This window comes from Pipistrellus kuhlii, unplaced genomic scaffold, assembly GCF_014108245.1.
Source record: "Pipistrellus kuhlii isolate mPipKuh1 unplaced genomic scaffold, mPipKuh1.p scaffold_m20_p_65, whole genome shotgun sequence".
Lineage (NCBI taxonomy): Eukaryota > Metazoa > Chordata > Mammalia > Chiroptera > Vespertilionidae > Pipistrellus > Pipistrellus kuhlii.
In genome coordinates this window covers 1,550,838-1,573,819 of record NW_023425568.1, presented here as the reverse complement: position 1 = coordinate 1,573,819, position 22,982 = coordinate 1,550,838, and the positions used below count along the sequence as shown (strand labels likewise).

The 22,982-nt window shown below is 62.8% G+C and overlaps 1 protein-coding gene across 3 annotated transcripts in view; it reads left to right on the top strand.

Annotated features, from left to right (window-relative positions):
• The first annotated feature begins 2,741 nt into the window (after window positions 1–2,741).
• The window catches only part of BCL11B (BAF chromatin remodeling complex subunit BCL11B), an 88,851-nt gene continuing 68,610 nt past the window's right edge, over window positions 2,742–22,982 (top strand). For 2 of the 3 annotated variants that reach the window (XM_045575103.1, XM_045575102.1), the window contains exons 1-2: window positions 2,742–3,404; window positions 17,010–17,372. In XM_045575103.1, coding sequence (XP_045431059.1) covers window positions 3,347–3,404; window positions 17,010–17,372 — 421 coding nt within the window. In that variant the 5' untranslated portion in view covers window positions 2,742–3,346. The remainder of the gene's footprint in view (window positions 3,405–17,009; window positions 17,373–22,982) is intronic. The other variant, XM_045575104.1, reaches the window with a different exon arrangement.

Below are 22,982 nucleotides of genomic sequence, written 5' to 3'. Positions count from 1 at the left end.
GGTGGCGTGTCCAGCCCTGCGCTGGCCCGCCCGCGCGTCCGTCCCTCTTCCCGCCGTCGGGCCGCGCGGGGCCAATGGGGAGGCCTCCTCCGTCCGCCGCCGCCCGGGCCGCCCCCCGCCCCCCACTTCCTGCCGGGGTGGGGCGGAGGTGCCCCTTCCCCAGACCTCCGGCCCCGCGCGCCGGCGGGAGGTGGCAGCTGCAGGGAGGCCCCTGCGCGCCCCGCGCAGTCCCCGCAGGGGCCTCTTTCTTGAAAAAAGGAGGGGGTGTACCCCATTCCCCCAGCCCCAGTCCCCTTCCTGGTAACCAAGCCCCGGAGGGAGAGGGTTGAAGGTGGGGATTTCGGGCGCCCGGGCAGCGGGCACGGCCCCTGCGCTGTGACCTTGGGCAGGCGTGCGCCTTCCCGGGACCTCACCGCGCCCACGGCTCCCCGAAAGGGGGCTCACTCCCCGCATTTAAGACCCCGGGCCAGTGAGGGGGCCGGGCGTGGTTTTGTTAAGTTTATGAAAGGCGCGTGTGGGCATCTCGTCTTGCTCAGGCCACTCTCTGGGAGGGTTTTCGCTGCGGGGAGAGGGAGGGCGGTGCTCCCAGACTCCGGACCACGTGGAGGGGGGTGTGGGGTGTGGGCGGCGGGTGGTGGGGCAGCTGCGCGCAGTCCTCGGGCTGGGGGTGGGGATGCAGGCTCAACCCCTCCCCGTACCCCTCCCCCCGCTGGGCCGACGACCCTGCAGCCCATCTGACCACCTACATGCCAGGGCACATTTTATTGTTAATATTATTATTTTTTGAGTGGTTTGGGCAGGGAGCTCGTTCTCTCCTCGCCAATGGGAGCTGCGCTCGGTGGTTCAGTGGTTGGTACCGTCGCCCACGAAGACCTGGGGGCGAGGGGAGCGGGCGAACCGGGGCGCCCCCAAAGGACAGCCCCCGAGGGAGGCGGCGCGCCCGGAGGCGTACCAGCCGGGCCCCGCGCGCTGCGGTGAGCTGCCCGGCCGCGCCTGGGGGCGGGGTGGGGCGGGGCGGGGTGGGTGCAGCGCGGCCAGCCTGCCAAGCCCGGCCCCGGCCAGGCCCCGACCCGCCCAGGCCGCCTCCTGGCCCGGACGGAGGAGCCCGGAGAAGGGGGAGCGCTGCGGCCGCGTGGCCCGCCCAGCCCGGGGGCGCAGGTCCTCAGACAGGCGGCCAGCCGCGGCCTGGGCAGGGCTGGGAAGGGGATGCCCACAGCCGCGGCCTGGGCAGGGCTGGGAAGGGGATGTTCCAGGGCCACGGTCAAACCCCTGACCTCCACCCCCCTGGCCTCGCCGGCTGGAGATCAAGACAGCTGTGTCCTTCCCAGTCTGCTCCGGGGGGGGGGGGGGGTGGGGTGGGGTGTGTGTGTGGGGGGTTTCAGGTCCGGCCCTGGGCCTGGGCGAGGGGCCCTGGGGTTGGAGGCAGCTTTTCTCCAGGTGGCAGGGATTGTCAGAGGGGAGGGGGGCGGGAACTGGGGAGATCCGGCCACCGCTGCTTCTGGGTCAGCATGGACAAGGTCCTGCCCCACGTGGAGCACCCCCGCCCAGGGGCCCCCACACTTCCCACAGGCCCTGGCCTTGGAGGGAGGAGTGAGAGGGGCTGAGGTGGTGGGAGCACACGGACTGGGATGTGTGTGTGAATACTATTCCAGAATGAGGCTCAAACAAGGTCTCACGTTCCTCCTCCCCCCAGTAAGCTCTTCACTGTCTTATCTTAGTTTCTCTTATTTTGTCCACTTCGCTGGACAAAAACATCAGGACTTATACGGAGACCTTTTTTTTTTCTTTTTGGAAGTTTAACCCCAATCCCCCAATAAAATAAAAAAAGTAAAAACAAGCAGGCTCTTTTACAGGGAGACGAAGGAACTGACCATCCCCTCCAGCCGCGGGGCCCACCCCAACTCTCCAAGAACTTTTGTGGGTGGGTGGGTGGGTGGGTGGGTGCGTGCGTGGGGACTGGCCTTGGTTCAACTTGCACACTCGCTGCACTCCGCCCCCTTCTCAGGGGGCCCTGCTCCCTGGAGGGGAGGAGGGGCATGAGGGTTTTAACATTTTATTTAAAAATCTCCTGCCCATCGGCTCCCCTCCTCTTCCCTTGGCACAAAGGGAGGGGGTCCTGACCCAAACAGCCGCTTGCACGTGTGGCCGGCCTGGGCTGTGGCTGTGGTGTGCACATGGGCAGGAGTGTGTGTGTGTGTGTGTGTGTGTGTGTGTGGTGTGGCGTGGCATGCTTTCTTGTTCTCTTGCAGGGTACAATGTTAAAAAGCCACCGCTAGTCGCCCCCAGTGCTCCGACTCTCTGGGTCTTTTTGTCTCTCTAGTGCAGATTAAACGTCACGTCCGCACTTGAACTTGAATTTTATCCCATTGTACAGAGGCAGCCCCAGCCACAGAGAGACCGAGAGCTCCCAGAGAACCCGGACTCCGCCATCTTCACGTTGCAACCTATAGCTCCCGGCCCGCGCCGCACCGACCCCGGCGCGCCGGGCCAGCCGCCCGCAGCCGCCCCCCGGGCCCGGGCGCCAGGGGAGCGGGGAGCGCTCGCGGGGCCCCGCAGCCCCGGCCGGCGCCAGCTGCCAGGTGGACGGGAGAGGAGCCGCTCGCGGAGTCCCCCCAGATCCGCGCCGGGGTCAGCCTCCGAGAGGAAAGAAAAAGCAAAACAGGCAGCCCGCAGAAAACCCAGAAACAGCCGAACCGAACCGGGCAGTTTTACGTTGCTTTGGCTTTTTTTTTTTTTTTTTTGAGGGGGCGGGGTGAGGGGGTACGAGACAAGTCCCCAAGTTTTCTTTCCTTTTTCTTCTTTTCTTTTTCTTTTTTTTATTTGCATTTTTTTTCTTGCCCCCGCTCCTGGCAGAAGTGCGCTTTCCACCCACCAGACCCTGGAAAGAAAGTGTCAGGAGCCGGTGCAAACCCCGGGTCAAGTCCAAGAAGAAGACCTCGGAAGTCCAGCGGGCCGAGCAGTGTGAAGAAGTGCAACGGATTTTCTTTTCCTTCCGAAGAATATATTTTAAGGAAACCAGCCCGTCCCCGGCAAGCAGCAGCAGCAGCAGCAGCATTTTTTTTTTTTTTTTTTTTTTGCCTCTTTCTCCTATCGAGGTTTTCCTTCTCTTTTCCTTTTGCAAACAAAACAACAAGCAGCCTAGAAGAAAGAGCAACATAAAGAAGCGGAGGAGGGAGAGAGGGCAAGCGAGCCAGGGGACGAGAACCAAAAGCACCGACCGGGGCCGGGGCCGAGGCGAAGGCGCGGCGGCGGCGGCGGCAGGAGCAGCGGCGGCGGCGGCTCGGACCCTCCCCGGCTCCCCTCCCCGAGCGGCTCTCCGGGCGATGCCAGAGTAGATGCCGGGGCAATGTCCCGCCGCAAGCAGGGCAACCCGCAGCACTTGTCCCAGCGGGAGCTCATCACCCGTAAGTGTCCGCGGCGCGCGGGGGCCGGGGCTCGGGGCGCCCGCGGCTGGGGACGCCGCGCCGGGGGCCGCCGGGCCGGGCCGGGCGCCGAGGCGGCCCGCGGAGGCAGCGGGCGGCCCGGAGCGCGGCGGCGGGGCGGGGGTCCGCGGGAAAGTTTCCCGCAGCCCGGGCGCCGGGGCCTGGGAGCGGGCGCCGGGCCGGGCAGGGGCGCGCGGGCTGCCGGAGGCGGGTGTGCGCGCGGAGCCGGGCCGGACGCTCGGCCCTCCGAGCGGCGTGTGTGGCGGCGGCGGCGCTGGCGGCGGGGTTTGCAGCGGAGGGGGAGGGGGCTGGGGGAGCGGAGGAGGGGGAGGGGGAGCCGGGGAGCGGGGAAGAGTTGGCGAGCGCGTGGGTCCGCGCGGACGGCGCGGGCGGAGGGGAGCGGGGCGCGCTCCGGCCGCTCCGGGGGGGACGCGGGGCGCTGGGCAGCCGCCACCGCCGGCTCCGTGGAGGCCCGGGTCGCTGCGCCCCGCCGAGGCGGGCAGGCGGGCAGGCAGGCAGGCAGGGCTCCGGCCACGCCGGTCCGAGGATCCTGGAGCCGCCGTCCTCACCCCTCCTCTCGCTGTTTGCAAAAGAATCCAGCTGCGCGGCGGTGTGCCGGCTCCTGCACCCCCTCCCCGTCTCCCCACCTCCGCAGTCTCCCGGGATGATCTCCCCTTCTTCCCCCCTTCTCCCCCCAAAAACACAAAGTGGGGGTGGGGGCGTTTTGGGGGGTGATGAAAAATCCCGCCACGGGGTGGTGGGGATGGGGGGGGCGCGCAAAGATTGTCAGCGAGGAGTGGGGAGCGAGGGATGTGCTTGTAAATTAGTAGTAAAAAAAAAAAAAGAGAGAGAAAGAGAAAGAAAGAAAAAAGAAGGAAAGGAGACCTATCCGTCTCTTACCCATCCTTGTAGCCAGGAGCTTTCATCTCCTCTGTCTACATAAACAAGGCAGGTCGCAGTGCAAAGCCCGGGGCTGCAGCCCGGCGGACCGGAGCCCGCGGCGGGCGGCGGGCGGAGAGGCTGCAGCGGCTCCCGGCGCGGAGCGGGGCTGGCGGAGGGAGAGCGGGGCCGGCGGGGCCGCGGGCCGGCGGGCGGGCCAGGTGCCGGGCTGGCGGCGGAGCTCCCCGGTGCCCGCGCGGCTGCAGCGCGCCCGGCCCAGCCAGCCGCTGCTGGGCGGCGCGGGAACCTTCCCCTGCGGTCCTTCCTCTCGCGGTGCTTGGGCCGCTGTGGATACACACATTTCCATATACATGCACAATTATACTGCAATAGAAACAAAACATCCTCTGGGTGCCATCGAGAGAGAGGCCGCGGGCAGGTTGCGTTCCTGAAATCCTCCGGGCGCCTCGCTCGCCCGCTCGCGGGGCTGGGGCCGCGCCGCCCGCGTGGAGGGAGCCGGGAGAGCACTGCGCGCCCAGCTGCAGCGGCCGCCGTGGCTGAGGACTGGCTGCGGGGCAGCGGAGAGCCGAATATTTATGTTATATTTTAAAAAATTTAAATAAATAAATAAATATATATATATATATAAAGGGGTTCTCCCCTCCCCTGAACACCCGGCGCAGGAACCATCTGCTCGGAGCAGTTGCTGCTGCCATCGCCGCTCCTTTGTTACGGCAGATACCTTCGTAAGAATTTGTGGATTTATTCTTATATTTTTTTTGGGGGGGGGGGAAGGTAATAGATAATCAAAGTGGGGTTCACCTCGGGAGGGGGGTGCCTGGGTGGGAGGAGGGACGAGGACGCCTCTTTTATTTTGCACCATTCTGACAAGGAGGAGGACTTCCCGGCTGCATTTAAAACAAGATGTTTGGCAGCCGGATTGGAGCCTGGTGGGACCCAGGTCCTCCTTCAGGCCGGTGGACGTTGCGCCCTTTACCGATAATCAATAATCAATCGCTTCTCACCCTGGCTCCCCACCTTCACGGGGTGGCGTGGCGGCTAGGATGTCTGCACTTGCAGACTGCCGGGTCTCTCCAGGAGGCAATTTGCCCCGCACAGCTTCTGGATAATTGCAAGAGTTGTTTTTGAGGAGGGGAAAGTTGTGTGGGGGGGGGGTGTCTGGGAAAGGGGGAGTCGTGGGGGGTGCATTGCTAAGCTGGCAGCTTCACAAAAGCAGCCAGGCGTGTTTGCAGTTGTGTCAGGGGGAAGAAGCAGGTAGGTCTGCGTGGCTTTTGCTCGCTCCCTCTCTGGCATTCCTGGGTGGAAGCCCGGGCCAGGATCTGTGGCAGCTGGGTGAGGGGGGGACCAGGGGCGCCTGGTGCAACATCCTTCCATGTTTCATTTGTTCGGAGTCTCTCTGAGCCTCGCTCGGAGCCGTGCTGGGAAAAGCCAGCGCGGAGTTGGAGCCGTGGCAGGGAGAGGGAAAGGAGAGGCAGAGGAGAAGGGAGATGGGGACGAGGCCGCAAGAGGGCAAAGGGTATGCTGCCGGCCTCTCAGGGCACAGGGAGACCTGAGCACCGGCAGGGTGTAAGCGGGGAGAGTGGTCCAACCAGTTCCCAGACAGGCTGTTTATTACCCCGAAGCAGCTGGCTTTCTGTCTGTCCTGTGCCATGGGAGGTGGGAGCACAGGCCGGGGAAAGGCCAGAGCTGGGTGCTGTGTAGGCTGCACCGATCTGTGCATGTGTCCCTCCACGGTGCCGGGGGCCCGGCTGGGCGGTGGGTGCGCTGGAGCCCTGGTTGGCAAAATGGGTGCCTGGCCCCCTACCTATTGTAGACTGGGAATGTGAAAGCAGCCACCTACAGCGTGGTGCGGCTTCGGCTGGTGGCAGCCCGCCGGCCTGGGGAGCAGCAGCCTTGGCTCTGATGGCCCGGGAGACTCCAAGAGCCCAGAAATGGCCTGGGTAATCTTGGGGTGTCAGGGGGTATGGTAGGGGGGAGTCGAAGGACTCCATCCTGGGTTAGTTCAATGTGCAGACAGGACCCATGAGACAACGGAGGGAGGGACGAAGCGTGCGAGAGACAGCTGGGGACAGAAACCCAGGCTTCTGGGCTGTTTTTGAAACGTTCGACCCACATGGATATGGCTTTTCAAACCGGGGGACGGACGCAGCAGCTATTCATCTCAAGACAAACACGAAACAGACACAGGGACCATCGTGACGAGGGGAGGAAGAGCGGCCGGGATGGCCAGGCCGAGGGAAGGGCCTGGAGCCCGGGTGCCTGCACCCGGGGCGAGAGGCAGGGTGAGAAGCCGGGCAGGGCACCCTTCCACGAGGAGCTGAGGTGCTCCGAGAAGCTAAGATGCCGGTGGTGGCGGATTGCATCACCCCAGGAAGGGTGAGAGCTCACCAGCCCACCAACAGGTTTTCGAGCGAATTTCCGTGGGAAGTCACGGTTTTGTGCAACAACCGGAGACCCGAGATCGGACTCGGACGTTCGGCCGCGTGGATTCCGTGGCTGCCTCCGCGCCGGGCTTTGCTGTAGCTGCGTGTTCGGGAGGCGGCGGTGCCTCCGAGGACCCTCACCCCCCAGGGTACTGTCGTCTGTCTCCAGTCGTCCACAGACCTCTCAGAATGGGGCCTCTGGCACATGGCACAAGCTCCAGGCCCCTCTTTATTTTATTTTATTTTATTTTATTTTTGGTCGTTGGAGGGGGGCAGGGAAGCCTGCCTCCCTTCTGCACAGAAGGAAACCCCATATCATTAGACGTGTGACAGAAGTCAGCTGCTCCGATTCCACGGGAGAATAAAAATGTGTTCGCCCAAGGTGTGATGCCGGGCTGGTTTTATTCATTTGCAGTTCACACCTGAGAGGAAACAGCCGGGGGCCTGTTTTAACAGCCCCTAATATTTTTAAAGGGTCTCGTCTCCTCCCAGAGAGTATGCACAGATGCATGTTTATTTTTTTATTTTTTTATTTTTTTTTTGAGGGGAAGAGATTGCTACCTGCCTGTGCTCTGGCCTCGGTGGTTTTTGTCTGGCCTTTCAACCTATTTCTTAACAGAAAACGAGCCATTTCTCACGGGCTGGCGGGAAGGCAGAGGGACCGGCCTCAGGAGCAGGGAGAAAGGCTGAGGGTGGAGGGGGCGGAGGCCAGGCTTTGCTGACCACTGTGCGGCCCGCTGTGGGTGCCTTTGGCAGTCATTAGCATCACGTAGTCTCCGTCTCCGGGAGATGGAGCAGGCAGGAGAGAGCCGTTTCCCGGCTCCCAGCGCCTTATCAGCATCGGGCTCTCGGCACTGCCTGTTCGCTCAGAACGCGGCCTGCACTAGCCGTCCCCCTTACCCCCTTTTCATCTCCCTTCTCCATCGCTTTGCCATCTCTGCTGCTTGTTGTGATAAGAGACTTTCCAAAATAAACTTTCAGTTGCATCGGCTTCTGCTGGATGACAAGCCGGCGGCGCCGAGCCCGCGCGTGGCGCCGCGCGGCAGCTAGGGGGCGCTCGGCGCCCGTGTCATGTCCCGGCCGCCTCGGCTGCAATGGCGAGGAATGGGCTTCCGCAGGCGGCTCAGGCCCTGGGCGCTGCTGCTGCTGCTGCTGCTGCTGCAAAAATGTCTTAAGTGTGAAGTTGTAATATTGATTTTCCCTGCGGAGATCCGAGCAGGGCAGGAGGAGAGGATAAGTTTGAGAAATCTATTGCCAAGCCATCAGCATTGATTTACAAGCCCTTCTTTGGCAGGTGGGGGCACTTCTCTCTCTCTCTCTCTCTCTCTCTCTCTCTCTCTCTCTCTCTCTTAAAACAAACAATTAAAAAGGGTTCGTTTTGAAGGGTGTGTTTCCCCCGATGAGTCTGTGGTCTTGACTTTCTGAAAACCTCCCCCTCGGCTGCCGAGGCCTGCCTGACCCGGTGAGGGGGTCTGGGGAGGGACAGCATGCTGTCCCTCTCCAAGCGGCACGCCCCGGAGGCAGGGGACAGCCGAGGACCGATGCTCTGGGGAGTCGTCATGTACCCCAAAACGGCATGCTGAATGGAAGTCCTTTTAGCTCACGTTTGACAACATCTGGATTCTCATTTCCATGTATCAGGTCATGTTCCCACTGTCCTAAGGGACATGGGGCATCATATAAAACAAAGATATGAAACGCCGACCCACACAGCGTGTGAAACTTTGTCTGGGAGGAGGGCACGTGTGCTAGGCCCCTTTCACCCCGAACAGGGCTGGCCACGGAAGGCCTCACACACGCTCTCTCCCTCCGTGTGCGGGCTGGTGCCGGGGGACGTGCGTGCGCTTCTGCTCGCAGCATCTCTGCGTCTCCAACGGCTTCTCCTTCACGTCCCCGAAAATCTGGAGGCAGCCCAGCGAACCCCAGATCTCGTGCTCACGTTCAGGATCTGAGCAGAGGAGGGTTGCCCTAACCTGAGAGAGAAATAAATTAGGTCAGACAAAAGCCGGGCGCTGTCAGCCGCCGGAGGAGCCTGCCTCCCTCGCGGGCGCGGAGGGCTGGCGATTTATCTGACGGTCCCCTCCACTTCGTTTCGTGTTTGAGTGGAGCCGGCGGTAAGCACCCCGCCACCTGGCCCTCCGCCGTGGGCCGGGCAGTGGCCTCTGGCCCGCAGAAAACCGTTAGAAACAGTCACATTAGAAAACCCCCATTCTGGGCCTTGGCACTTGGGAGTTTCACAAGCTCTACAACCCCGACCACAGATATGACAAAGCTTGAAAAAAAAATGTGCATAAGGGAGAGGGTGCTGGTGAGGCTCTTGGCCTTCGGAGACTGTCTCCTGCATGTTTTGTGGCTCCAGGAGGGCCCCCCTGGCTGCCCGGTGAGGGCCTGCCGTTGGCTGAAATTCTCCAAGGATGGGGATTCTCGGTTCAGGCGGTGCCACAGTGGGGAGGACGTGGGGAAGGAAATACACGTTGGGGACGGTGCCCTGTGCCTCACGGTCAGGTTATGGATGCCCCGAGTGTGCCCCTCTGGAGGCGGTGTCTGCTGGAGGGACACCGGTATGTTCTTTTTATTTTTTTTATTTTTTGGGGTGGCGAGGGCACAGGAGAACACCAGCGATGCTGGTCTGTGCCACCCAGCTGCTCCGGGAATGGCTCTGTCACTCCGGAGCATTCTGCATGCGCTGAGGATCGGGCCGGAGTCCCGTGTGTCCTGTGCCCGCCCCCACCCCGTGCTCCCTTCCCACACACCCCTCCTCCCCGGGAGCCCGGGTCACCCACTCTCCCGTCCTCCCTCCCGAGCGGGCCACGCGTGGGCGGCCTCCCCGAGCAGCGGTGCTCCGAGGCGAGGCAGAACGTGCGGGGCCAGGCTCCGGGAGGCACCGGGGCCGGGGGACACGCTGCCTGCACCAGCCGGCCACGGGGGGCGGTGGCTGGGGTGGGGGCTGGGGCAGCACGGTTTTTACCGGCAAAAGCCACGCCAGATCGGAGGTTTGATTAGCGGCGCTACCTTCCTGGGGACTTTTCGTCCGGCATTTTGACACATGCAGGCCTTTTGTTGTAGGTGGTGGAATTCAAGATATTCATGCCTTCTTTTCTCTCTCTCTCTCTCTCTCTCTCTCTCTCTTCCCCCCCCCCCCCCCGCCGAAATCTGCTTGGGTGTTGGATTAGGGGGGCTGCACTATTTGACTCTCCTGAAAGCCCAGACCACACAAAATTAAGTGACTTAAAAGTTAAAAAACAAAAGCCCTCTGTTTTACATAACTTCTGCCTGACCCCCTTCCACGGAACTGCTGAAACACAAACACATTTGCTCCTGTCCGAAGGCGTTTTTTACCAAAACAACACGGGAAAACACACACACACACACACAGACACACACAGACACACACTCAGACAGACACACACTCACACACAGACACACACAGACACACACACACACTCTCACACACACAGACACACACACAGACACACACACACTCACACACACATACACACACACAGACACACACACTCTCACACACAGACACACACACACTCTCTCTCACACACACAGACACACACAGACACAGACACACACAGACACACACAATCACACAGACAGACACACTAACACAGACACACACACACAGACACACACACACTCACACACAGACACACACACACAGACACACTCACACACACAGACACACACACACACACTCTCTCTCACACACACAGACACACACACAGACACAGACACACACAGACACAGACACACACAGACACACACAATCACACAGACACACACACTCACACAGACACACAGACACACACACACACTCACACACACACACAGACCCGAGGCAGAGAGCTGGATGCCAGTGTGGCTGGGACTCACGTGGGCTCTGAGTGGAGGTGCCGCCCGGAGGAAGACGGGGGGCTTGGACGTGGGCGTGGAGGACAGCCCGCGCCTGCGATCTTGGCGCCTCCCCCGGAAGGCCCCCGGCTGCCGGTCCCTGTCCTGGGGGAGGGCCCCCCTCTCCGGCTTCGCACCTCTGGGGAAGCACAGCCTTCCGTGCAGCCAGCCTCGTCACCGGCTAAAACAGCGCCCTCCTCTCCCGGCCTCACCCTGCGGGGCCCTGCAGGCTCAGGGCATTGCCGTTCTGTAGGATCTTCTGTCGGGATGTGTTCAGGAGGATGTGTACTGTGTGGTGCTTTTTTTTTTTTTTGTAATTAAGTTGACTTTTATTTATGGAAATGTAGGTCACTCCATTCTTGGATATTACAGACTTGGCTTTTTCAGGAACCGTGTAGCCATGGACTGGGCCTGTGAGAACACCTGGACGCTGTTTTCCCTTTTCTGCTTTGAGTGTCTGAGGCCGGCCTCACACACCTGGGGGTTCCGGAGAGCTGGATGTGGGGGGCGGGGGCGGGGAGGGGAAAGGTCTGTAGAGCAAGCGAGGCTATTTCCAGGGAGCGGTTTTGGATAAGCTGCAGTGCCCGGGCACCAGGCTGTGTGTGTGTGTGTGTGTGTGTGTGTGTGTGTGTGTAGGGCCATGTGGGCATCTGGGCTCGTCCTCACATCCTTGCACTAGCCCATCTGGCCCCACCCCCCCCCCCCGGCTGTGAGGATGAGGTTCCTCCTGCACCCTCATCTCTCGGAGGAGGCCTCCTGACTTCCCCCTCCCCTCAGCCAGGCCCCTGGCCATCTTCCTGGGGGGCACAGCCACGTGGCTGAGGGGGTTGTGGACTGGCAGGTTGTGTACCTCACCGCCTTCTGCCCAGAGGTCAGACTGAGATGCGGTTGGTGTGGAGCAGACAGGCCTCATGGGGGTGAAATGGAGGGGGTGGGGTCCCCAGTGTGCGCTGGTCCGGGGTCCCTCCGGTAACTTGAGGGCGGCAGGGAGGGGCTGTGGAGGTCTCAGGGCGGCCCAGGGCCTGGACCACCAGCTCTGCCACACCCAGAACAGGTGGGCGCCTCAGGCTTCTTTGCAAGAGGGCAGGTGGCCCGGAGAGAGGGTCCGTCAGAATGGCCAGCCGGGTCCGCGCAGGACAGGTCCTTCCGGTGGACCAATGGCCAGGGACCTGGACTGCGGCCCTCGGATCGGTCCTGACCCCTCCCGGCCCTGGGAGGACAGTCCTGACGCGTGTCCGGCCGGGCAGGCGGGCCCCGCTGGGCCCCTCCTGCTGCTCTGCCCGCACCCCATCACTCCCGGCCGGCGCTGGGAGAGCTGCATCAATCCTCCGGCCGAGCCTCACAGCGTCCCCGTCACAGACTATTCTCTTCCCCAGGAACGGATTCCCCCCTCTCCCCTTGCCCCTCGCCCCCCTCCCGCCTCGCCGCGGTGGTTATTTTCTCTGGGATCCAATAAATTAAAAATGGATGGCGGCTCAGAAAGTGTGTGCCCCACGGAGTGCGTGTGCGGGCTGTGTTTCCGCGGCCGCCCGGAGCCCGGGCCCCTCCCTCATGTCCCCCCACCCCCAGAGGGAAAGACCCCCCCCCCCCCCCGCCAGACACCCGGACGCGGGCCGGGGCCCTGGAAGCAGGTGTGGAGTCTCCAGCCGGAGGCCGAGCTGGTGGATGGAGGCTGCACAGCTCCTGTGAACACGGGTCCCATCAGGGGGGCGTCGGTGACGTGGGTGTCACGCGATTTTAAGATCCTTGCACCCCTCCCCCCACACCCTTCCCTATTCCCCCCATATCCCCCCACCCCCCCCCATACCCGAGACAGCCCTCCTGTGTGTGTTTCTCCGGATTGTGGCTTAGCCGTGGCAGACAGGCGTTCGGGTTTGAGTCAGTACGGGGTGAGGGGAACGCAGGCGCCCGCCTCTCTCGGCTGGAGTTCCCGGGGGGAAGGGGAGGGCAGGTGCAGGGGCGGTTGTGAGGGACCCACCCTGTGGGCGGGGCCCGGGGGTCCTGTGTGTGTGGGGGGGTCCAGGCCAGGTGAGGCCCAGCTGAGCTGAGCAGCCTGGTGGGGCCGGCGTCCACCGTGTCTCCCATGTCTGTCTGCGGCCCAGTCCCTTCGCCGCCGAGCGTCTGCCCCAGGACCCAGCGCTTCCCTGTGCACCGCGTGCCCGTTGTTATCTGTGGATCCGGCTTCATGGCTTCTCAGTGCCCTCCCCAGCCGGGAGGAGGCCCTGCCTGGTAAATGACGTGTGGTTTTGTCGTAAAAGCGGAGGAACGGGCCCGGTGTGTGTCCGTCCATGCGTGTCTGGCCGTGCCCGTCAGGATGTAGCGTGTCCCCCGCCCTGGCCCGGGGTGCGGCCTGGGGACCGCGCCCCGGGCACCCACTCGTCTCTCCTCCTCCTGGATCCGACGGGGGCCCTCTCTCCCCCTTACCCGCCCGTCACCGTGAGCGCGGCCATGTTTCCAGGGCTGCCCACCTCGGGGAGCTCCCCACCATGGCCCGCAGCCCCTCGAGGGCACCCCTCCTCTCTCCCTGGGGCCCCAGTCTGCCCGGCGAGGAGGGGCTGGTCTGCGGGGCCCGGGCGTTCCAGAAGCTGGTTCTGTCTGAGCGCGTCTGTCATCTTTCCCGGTGCCTTCTCCTCTCCGGTGGCAGGGGCCCGCTCTGCCCGCCGGGCACAGGCTGGCTCTCCGAGGTGCCGCAGGACGGAGGAAGCAGGGTTCGGGGGCCCGGCGCGGCCCGCGTTGCCGGTCCCTGGGCGGGCCAGTGGCTGTCCCTCCTGTTGTTCCTCCGGCGTCGGGGACGCGGTTCTCAGAAGGGGCGCACCCGCGCAGCCCGGTATCCGCCCGCCGGCGGAAGCAAAGCCGCAGGCTGCTCTGGGGGTGTCTCCCAGGCCCGGGGGTGAAGGTCTAAGGCCCAGGAGGCTCTGACCCAGACAGTCAGCAGTTTGGGGGTTGGGGGTGCCCATGCCCCCGTTCTGGGAGGCGTCTCCTGCAGCAGGCCCCGCGCCCCGGGAGGGGGGACGGGAGCCCCGTTCTCCGGCTGGTGGATGCCCTCCTCAGTGGGAGTTTTCCTTCCAACCCTGGAAGTGGGGGGCGCTTCCTGGTGGGTGTTTGGCCTCCCGGCCTCCCTGGGAGGCACTGAGCGGATCCGGGGTCGGGAGGTGGGGTGGGGTCAGGGCTGCCTGTGGCTGGCCAGTGGGCCCGGCGGCCCTGCTGCCCGGTGGGCTGGCTGTGGGGGGCGGAGGCGGGACCCTGAACCGCCCGCAGGGAATGGACGGGGAGACTCACACTCAGAGGCTGGGGCTGCGGGGCTGGCGCAGGAGGAAGGGTAGGCAGGGACCGCTCAGTCAGGGAAGGCTTACAGATGTTCTCCCCACCCCCCAAAAAAAAAAAAAGAGGGGGTTGGGGGGAGGACAAGGAAGACAGAGCTGGTGCACAGAGGGAGGGAGAGGGAGGCATGCTTGCACACGGCGCTTGTGACCTTGCTAGTGTTTAAAGGAGCCCGTGTTTCTTCCGAATGACAACAGGAATTTGAAATGACATAGCTCCCCCCGCCACGTCCTAGAACTAAGTGCGCAGGGAGCAGGGACCAGGCGGGAAGTTCATGGAAAGCAGCGCAGCCGGCAAGGGCAGGGGAGCCAGAGGCCACGCTCAGCGGCAGCAGGCACCTCCCGGCCTGGGTGCTGCTGGGAGCGGGCGCTGGCCGCCTCCGTCCCCGGCTGCTGGCACCACGTGGCCCGGGGGGCAGGCCGGGGCGCCCCCGGGCAGGACTGGCTCTCACCCGGGGGCGGGGGCCGCCCGCCCTGCCCCCCGGAACTCACCCGTGTCATTGGAACTCTCAATGTCATTTCGTTCCCCCCCCCCCCCATCATTTCCTTCGCGCCTCTCTCTTTTTCAACCAAACAGTATTTTGACACCCTCCTCCTGTTTATTAGGGTCCAATGGCGAGGAGTACGCCCTGCTATTCCCAAAGAGCTGCTCTCACGGCCCTCTCCTCTGGCTCTGGGATTGCGGAGATGTAATTGGTAATTAAAGGTGTGAGCTTTTCAATATAAACAGTATTGCTCAATGCTCGATCGTTAAAGGGAAAAGAGGCTCCGGATAATTACCTTTTTCTTTTTTATCCCCACGAACGGTTTGCGGGAACCCAGCTCCCCCCCCCAAAAAAACACCCCACCCCCCACCCCAAAACCGCATGGGGCGGGAGGGCGGCGACTCCACTCTAACCTGGGAGATCAGTGACGTAGCATTGACCCCCAGCTCCTCTCTCAGTCCGCTCCCGTTCCTCTGGCAGCGTGAGGGGTGGTGGCCGGGGCGGGCTCTGTGCCGAGTGCCTCTCGGACCTCCCGGGTGCTTTTGGGGTTTGGGGTTTCCCCATCTGCGGGGGGCCTTGGTGGGACCACGTTGCCACGTTTTGGTAGTTCTGCGTTCCGTTCATGGAAGGCTCTGTCTGCTCTTCAAGAACCCCAGGCAGCACCTCAGACGCCCATCTCCCTCCCTTCCCAGCGGGTCCTCTTTGGAGACCCACACACGCATGTTTCATACGTGTTCTGTGTCCTGTGGACTCAGGCCTGCCCGCGGACACGCACGGAGGAAGCCTGTGAAGCAGTGATTTATGGATAGGGCGGAAGATGCCGCAGGATGTTTTCCTGAAATTATCTGTTCTCTGGCTCCGGCCCGCCCACCGCTCCACGGCCACGGAATGTGTCTGCTCCCTCCCCGTCCTCCCCTCGGTGCTCGTGCGGTTTGCCCGATCCTCCCTGAGCAGCTCACCCCCGAACGGGGACCTTTCTCCCCGGAGTTCCCGCCGCTGAGGACCCCGACCCTCGTGCCATCTCCCCGACCCCTGCCATTTGCTCTCAAAAATCTGCACCTCGAGTTCACTCAGGCCCGGAGCGGGGCGGGCGCGGCTCAGGGCCACGTCTCTGACTTAGGCACCTTTTTTGCTGCCGGCTCTCCCAGGGCCCCCTACCCCCGGAGGTTTTCATTGGTTCCTAAATATCTGTGTCCTGTGCCCCTTACAAAAATAAAATAAAATAAAATAAAATAAAATAAATACAGAAATGTATCGGCTGCTAAAGAAATCGGAAAATGTACAAAACCCATTGGAAGTGTGGTTTGCCATCGGCCCGGAAATGCCCCTGGACTCCGAAGGATTTCTTCCCTTTCCTTTCTCTGGGAGTGAGAGGGAAGCAGCAGGCACACAGGGCAGCGGCTGTCGGTGAGGCTGGGAAACCTACAGAGCCGTGGTCTGCCCTGTGCGGGGTGCTGGGGACGGCCAGCTGCCCCGCAGCCACAGCCCCGCAGGCCCCTCCCCTCCCGGCCTGGCTCTCCCTTCGGCTCTTTCTCCTGGAGCTGGCACCCCCTTGCTGGGAGCGCGTGGCTCCTCTCTCTCAGCAGGCCCGGGCCTCTGCCGGCCGGCTGCCTGGGCTTCTGTGTTCCCGCCCAGGGCTCAGCCAGGCCTCAGGTGGAGGAATGCAAGTCAGACGCACATGAATGGGGAAGCCATGAATGAGAGGAAGGTGGGAGGCGAGGGGGGCGGCAGGGGGAGCTTCCCCCGCCCTCCTTCCCGGGCCAGAGGGCTCTGGCTCCTGGCTCTCGGCCATGGCTGCCCGTCGGCATCACCCGGGAGTCTTACACCTCGATCGCTCCCTGATGTTGGGGTTCCCTGGTGCTTGGCCTGGGTGTGGGAGGTTTTCCAAGGTCCCGGTGGTTCTCCGATGCTGCAGATTCTGAGAGACGTGTCTCTAGACCACTGGTCGGCAAATACATTCGTCCACAGAGCCAGGTATCAGCAGTGCAACGGCTGAAACTTCTTTTGAGAGCCACGTTTTTTAAACGTAAACCATCTAGGGAGGTGCGTTGTTATTCACGTAATGTCGGCAATACTCCTAAGCTGGCCTCTGCTAAAAACGTCCTCCGTCTGACGGAGGTGCGTTCGCGGAGGCCGACCTCCCCCAAAGAGCCGCCGGTGGCTCGCGAGCCGCGGTGTGCCGACCACCGCTCCGGCTGGTGCCGCCCCATCTGGGAGGGCTGCGTCGCCGTGAAACCAGGATGTGTGTTGTATGCTGTGGGGTGGGGTGGGCGTGGGGGAGGGGGCTGGCAGAGCATCAGCTGGGAAGCAGTTAGGTCAGCCCCGCCGAAGCCAGGAGCTCCAGGGATCCCTGACGTTGCTCCTGGAGCCTCCGTGGGCCCATGTGTCACCCACCTTCGGGACGGGGCGCCCCTGCCTCCGGGAGGCCTGGGGAGGGGGACGTGGGGGGCTCTGGCGTCCTGCCTCCAGCCGGGGATGGGCTGGGACGCAGGCGGGGGTGTGTGCGTGCTGGTGACTGCCTAAGCCATCTCTGTCTTCTCTGCCCCCCCCGCCCCGCAGCTGAGGCTGACCATGTGGAGGCTGCCATCCTCGAAGAAGACGAGGGTCTGGACATAGAGGAGCCCAGCGGCCTGGGGCTGCTGGTGGGCGGCCCGGACCCCGACCTGCTCACCTGCGGACAGTGCCAGATGAACTTCCCGCTGGGGGACATCCTGGTGTTCATCGAGCACAAGCGGAAGCAGTGCGGCCTGGGCGTCTGCTACGACCGGGGCCTGGACAAGGGCAGCCCGCCGCCCGCCGCGCGCCCCGAGCTCAGGAGGGTGTCCGAGCCCGTGGAGATCGGCATCCAGGTCACGCCCGACGAAGATGACCACCTGCTCTCGCCCACGAAAGGCATTTGCCCCAAGCAGGAGAACATGGCAGGTAGGGCACCTCGCGCTGGCCCCCTCCCGCGCCCCACGCCCTCCGTGTCCCATGCCCACCCTCGCCGTGCCGCGTGTCAGTGCCGGGCGGCCTCCGGGCCCCCCGCTGGGCTCGCCCTGTCCGAGGGCCCAGGGTCCAGGTGGCCCTCTGTGGGAGATGGGCCCAGGGTTCAGGGCGGCCCGATGGGCTGGTGGTTGCTTTGCTTTAGGCCAGGGGGCGCCGCCCAGGTCTGGCCTACTGTGCGGGCGGCCAGGAGGTCAGGATGGGAGCCCGGGCGTCTGGCTGGCCCACACGGTGCTGTGGCTCACAGCTTGGTCTTGGGCTTGGGAGCCTTGCTCTTGGGCTGGGATCTGTGCTTCTCAGCGTGGCCCGATCGGTTTCCCGTCTGTGAAAGGGAGCCGGTGACCCCTCGTTCCTCAGGGTCGTGGTGAGCTTCTGGGGCTGCCTGTGGGGGGGCTCTGCCCAGCCCGTGTCCCTGAGCGGGGCAGCCACGTGCCATCGGATTGGGTGCAGATGAGGGTTCGAACCCTGATGGTTGACTCTGCACACGTCGCTCCTGGGCCCGTGCCTCGGTTTCCCCACCTGTCAGCCGAGTGATGACACTGGCCAGCCTGCGGGAGGATTCTGTGGGCAGCGGCTCGGTGAATGCTTCACCCGTGGGACGTTCCTTTGGGGCGGTCCCCTCTGTGCTGCCCTGGGCAAGCGGGTGTCGGCGGCCTGCTGGGCCAGTGTGCGGACCCGTCTCCTTCCTGGTTTGGCCACGGAAGCTAGTGGGGAGGTTGGAGGGACTGAGGCTGTGGTGCCCCGTGGAGGGTGAGCCTGGCCAGCCCACGGGGGAGATGGATGGTGCGTGCAGAGACCCCCCCCCCGCCCCCATCAGGAGGCCGTGGGGGCGGTAATACAGCAAGCCCAGCTTCTCTGCAGCAGCCACGTGACTGTGGGCCGGCTTTGCCCATCTGTAAAATGGGATCAGGGAGCTAGATCTGTGGTGGTCTGCGCTGGGGACACTGGCCTGGGGTCGGGGGGGTGTCCCAGCAGGAGAGCGCTCACACGCCTCCGGCACCGAGGTCGTTGAGAACAATGCCCCAGGCCCCGGTCACAGAGACCCCAGCTTCCGAGCTCCGTGCAGGCCCGAGCAATGCTGCCTTCGTTATGTCTGAGAACAGTGCCGCGTCCCTTTGTCTGTACCGGTGAGGGCCTCGCCCTTTCTGTTCTTAATCACGTGCGCGAAGATGGCTCTCCCAGCAGCACCAACGCCTGGCATCGGTGCCCACAGACCCTGGCGGCTCTGCCGGGGACGGGCGGCTCCCTGCGTTTGCCAGGAGCCCTCTGAGTCCTCCTATCGGGGCGGCAGGTGCTTTTCCAGGGAGAGGCTGCATGCAGAGCACGGAGGGCATGTGTGTTTCAGAAAGCAGCTACGTATGCTTTCCTAAAAGGCCACGTTAATTCCTAAGGCCCTGTGTCTCTCCCCCGGCCCTCCCCTTTGGGTGTAGGCTGTAATACAGCAGCGGCCTCCTGGTACTGTTGCGTCATGTGACCAAAGGTATCCTCGGCCTTTTCTGTTCCACAGCAGGGCGGATGGCTCTCTCCATTCCTGAGGACCATGTAAAACAGCCCCTTAGCAGTCTAAAGGGACGTGTTTGTTCAGAGCTTTGAATGTGGCATTTCCATCAGAGGCACAGAGCCGTCCCCATGCCACGCCAGCCGGAGACGGGGTCCGAGCCACGGCCCACCACACTCCTTCTCTCTCTCCCGCCCCCCCATCCCCCTTCCGACTTTGGCACCAACTTTTTATTTTATTTTAATTTTTATTTAATAAAAAGGGGAAGATTAGAGAATAAAACTTCAGGGGCTCCCACGTATGAAGTAATCTAATATGGTGGGAGCATTAATTATTTTAGCGTAATTGAATTCTGAGGACTGCGGCGGTTGCATTTCTGTCGACAAGCCCTGTTTATTCTTTCTCCGTGTAGATGAACAGCAAAGGAAACGCAGATAACTCCCAGTTATTTATTGTAAAATAAATGTGTCAATTCATGTGTAAAGCAAGCTGCTCCGGGATAATTGAGCCTTTATATTTTAAGAGGAGGCCAGGGACCCCAGGCTCGGCTCCCCAGGGCTCCCGGAACCCCGCCTGGCTGCTGCCCGGGCCCCTGGCACCGCTGGCTGTGCCGGGCCTCCCGGTGGCTGTTCGTTCTCGGGGCCTCGCCGCTGGCATGGGGTCCGAGGGGAGGTGCTCGCGGTGGCCAGGCGGGTGGTGACTTGCCTGGGGGGCCGTCTGCGTGTTGTCCCCCTTGAGGCCAGGTGCTTCTGGAAGCCGTGATCCAGAAATAGATGTGCAGGGCTGCCCGGTCACTCGTGGGGGTCCCTCCCGCTCTGGTGGGCAACCCCGGTGAGAACTACCTTGGGATTCTGTCAGTCATCACATTAGGGCGGGACTTCCGGTCACCCTTTCCTGGGGACAGTCATTCTGGGGATGGGGATGAAGGATGAATTCCTATTCCTTTTTATTTTTATTATTTTTTTAATGGGAGGGAAATAGGAGAATGGAAGGAGGACGTTTTGGAAGCCTTGTCTCCTGAGGGCCTGCATTCAGACATCCATCCATCCGTTCAATCATTCAGCAACTGAGGGATGACTGCCCTCCACCCCCCACTCCCCACCCCCACCGGGTGGTGGAGTCCTAGGGGCCCGGAGCACGTGGGGCTGCTGCTGTGTCCCGCGTGGGGGATGCGGCCAGAGTGAGGGCGGGTGGGGTCCCCACCCTTGATGTGTGTGTGGCTACAGGCCCAGGCCCGACGCCCTGAGCGTCCACTCTGGGCGAGGCGGTCTGTGGTGCTTACATCCCATCTGGGGACAGAGAGGCGACGCTGGTCACAGGGGAGGACCTTGGCTTGGAGGTCTGAGTGGGAGGAAGGCATCTGATTCTGGGACATACCAGTCTGTGCAGGAGCTCTTTCCTTCCTTACGGTCCCTTCCTACAGCCCACCCTGCCTCTGGGAGGTTTCTGATGGAGCTCGGCGCACCGGGGGGGGGGGGGGGGGGTGGAGACCCTGGGGGGGGCCGTCGGGAGGTTCCGGGGTTTGCCCAGAGCAGGGCTCTCTGAGCCCATGTCGGGGCCGGCCGTTTTGAGGAGGGGCGAGGGGAAAGGGAGCTCGAGGGGGTGAGGGGTTTGTGGCCTGCCGCCTGGCAAAGGACCCCGCCCAGGTGTGTGCCACCCTGCTGCCTGCCCACCTCGCTGAGCTGCAGTGCCCGCACCTGGGGACGTCCCTCACGGTGATGGTGACTTCACATGACACGTGCTACCCACGTGAGCGCCCTCCCCTCGCCCCAGCCCCGTCGAGTCCTGGGGTTCGTGTGGGCCCCTCTGGACCACTGGGTTCTGAGGATCCCATCGCCAGAAATATGGTGCCGCCCTGTGTGTCCCTCCCCTGCCAGCCCCCATCCCGGTCGCATTGCTGTCCTGGGGCGGTGCTCTCAGGGTGCGCCACCCTGGGGAGGGTCTGGGGTCCGAGCAGCCAGGGCTTGGGCATTGGCTGGACCCTGGAAGGCCAAGTCCCTTTCTGGAACTCCATTGCTACGCCTGCACCTGCTCCTCAGCACACAGATCCTGTGACCACGGAGAAGGGGAGGCTTTGCGAAAGCCGAGCTTGGCGGGGGGCCGGGGGGGGGGCGGGGATGGACCCTGCTTGGCGGCGCGAGGGGCTCGCTTCCCTCAGGGGAATGTCTGGAACGTGTGCGTGGTCCTCTCAGCCGCGTCCCCGAGTTCCGTCCTTAGCATCCCCGTCTTACGGCCTCGGGAGGGGAGGCTTTCCGTCACGCGTGCTGGGTTCCTGCGTGCTCTCCCCTCTCCCCTCACCAAACGGAGCTTCAGCCATCACTCAGAGGTCTGCCTTTTGCCTTCTCTTCCTCCTCCTCCTCCCCCCACACCCCGAATGTCAGATTGCCGGAGACAGGCGGGAGACAGGCAGCGGGGACAGAGGGGGCAGGCGGTCCCCCGCCCGCGGACGGGTCTTCACCTGGAGCCCCAGAGCCGGGGTGGGCCTGGGCCGGGGCGCGGACAGGGGGTCCGGTGTGGGGTCCCGGGGACCCACTGCAGCACGGAAGGCACCGGAGGGAAAAGGCGCCTCATCAGCGGGAGGATTTACATGCTGCCCTGAGACTTCGCCTCAGACGTTTAAAAATAAACAAAATAAGTGCGGTGGGGGGGGGGGGGGGGGTGGAATTGGCTTGGCCAGTGGCAGGAACGAAATAACTTGGCTCGTGCTGGGAGCTCGAGATAAACTCGCTCGCAGTTCGTCTTGAAAAACTTGCATTTGATACATTTCGAGTTGTTATTTTCCCTCCAAATTAAGATTGGTTAAATCCGTGTGTGTTGTGGCATGGATTATCTTTTTCTATTATTAAACCGTGACAGCTAATTATTAGCTGTGTCTACACCATGGAAGAGGGGAGCGCTGTCGGAGGGAAGTGGTCTGGGCTCAGGCTGCAATGCTGACTGCCCCCTTCCCGCGCCCCCCTCCCCTCACCCCGAGCTTGGGCAGGGCTGGTGAGTGCAGGGAAGGGGGTCTGGTCTGCCTGGTAACCCACCCTATGCTAGGTGCTTTTTTTTGGGAGAAATAGTCAGCAGCACTGAAACAGATACCTGTGACCCCCCCCCCCCCCACTTTGAAATGAGACATCCCTAACCCTACTTTGCACTGGGGTTCAGAGAGGTTAAGGGACTTGCCCAAGGTCACACAGCAAAGTGGAATCGGACTCCAGCCTGGCCTCCGTGGACCACACGGGGACAGAAGCTTTTGGTGAGAGGTCGGCAGAGCCAGTGGAGGCAGGCACTGCCTCTAGACCCCATCCGAGGTGGTCCTGGCAGCTGGTCCCAGGTGTGATCCTTACCCTCAGGTTCCCAGAGGCCCTGGCCCACACAGAGTCAGCTCTCCAGGTCTCCGCTCCCTGTCGAATGGAGATCACCTCTCTCACCTTTCAGACCTCTCGTCGGTTTAACTTAGACAATGGATGCCAATCCCGGGGCCCTGCGATCCTGGGTTGTTAGTCACGCAGAGTCACGGCGGGATGCAGGGCAGGGCTCTGGCCTGCTGACCGGCCGGAGGGACCCCATGGGTGTGCCTCCCGCTCTGCCCCGGCGGGGAGACTTGTCTGAGCATGTGTCCCCGGTGCTGGCAGGGCTGAGCCCAGACCCGTGGGGGTCGAGTCAGGACAGGTGGCCTCCTGCCACACCAGGCTGCCCAGCCCGGTGGCCGGAGACCAAGCATGTCTTCCCCTCAGAGTTCTGTGTCCTCACCTGGGACCGGGGGGAGGAATTGCTGTCCGGCCAGCCTCCCGGGAGGCAGTGGACCGGCTGTGCGTGTGCAAACAGCGTCCTCAGCTACGGAATGGGTAAGGCGACCAGACGTCCCGCTTTTGGCGGGACAGTCCCGATTTTTAACAATTTGTCCCGCATCCCAAGGCGTTTTTTTTTTTTTAAAAAAATCCCAATTTTTGGAATCTTTCCAAAACTTGGGACTTTTTAAAAAACATCTCGGGACGCGGGACAAATTGTCAAAAATTGGGACTGTCCCGCCAAAAGCGGGACGTCTGGTCACCTTAATGGGC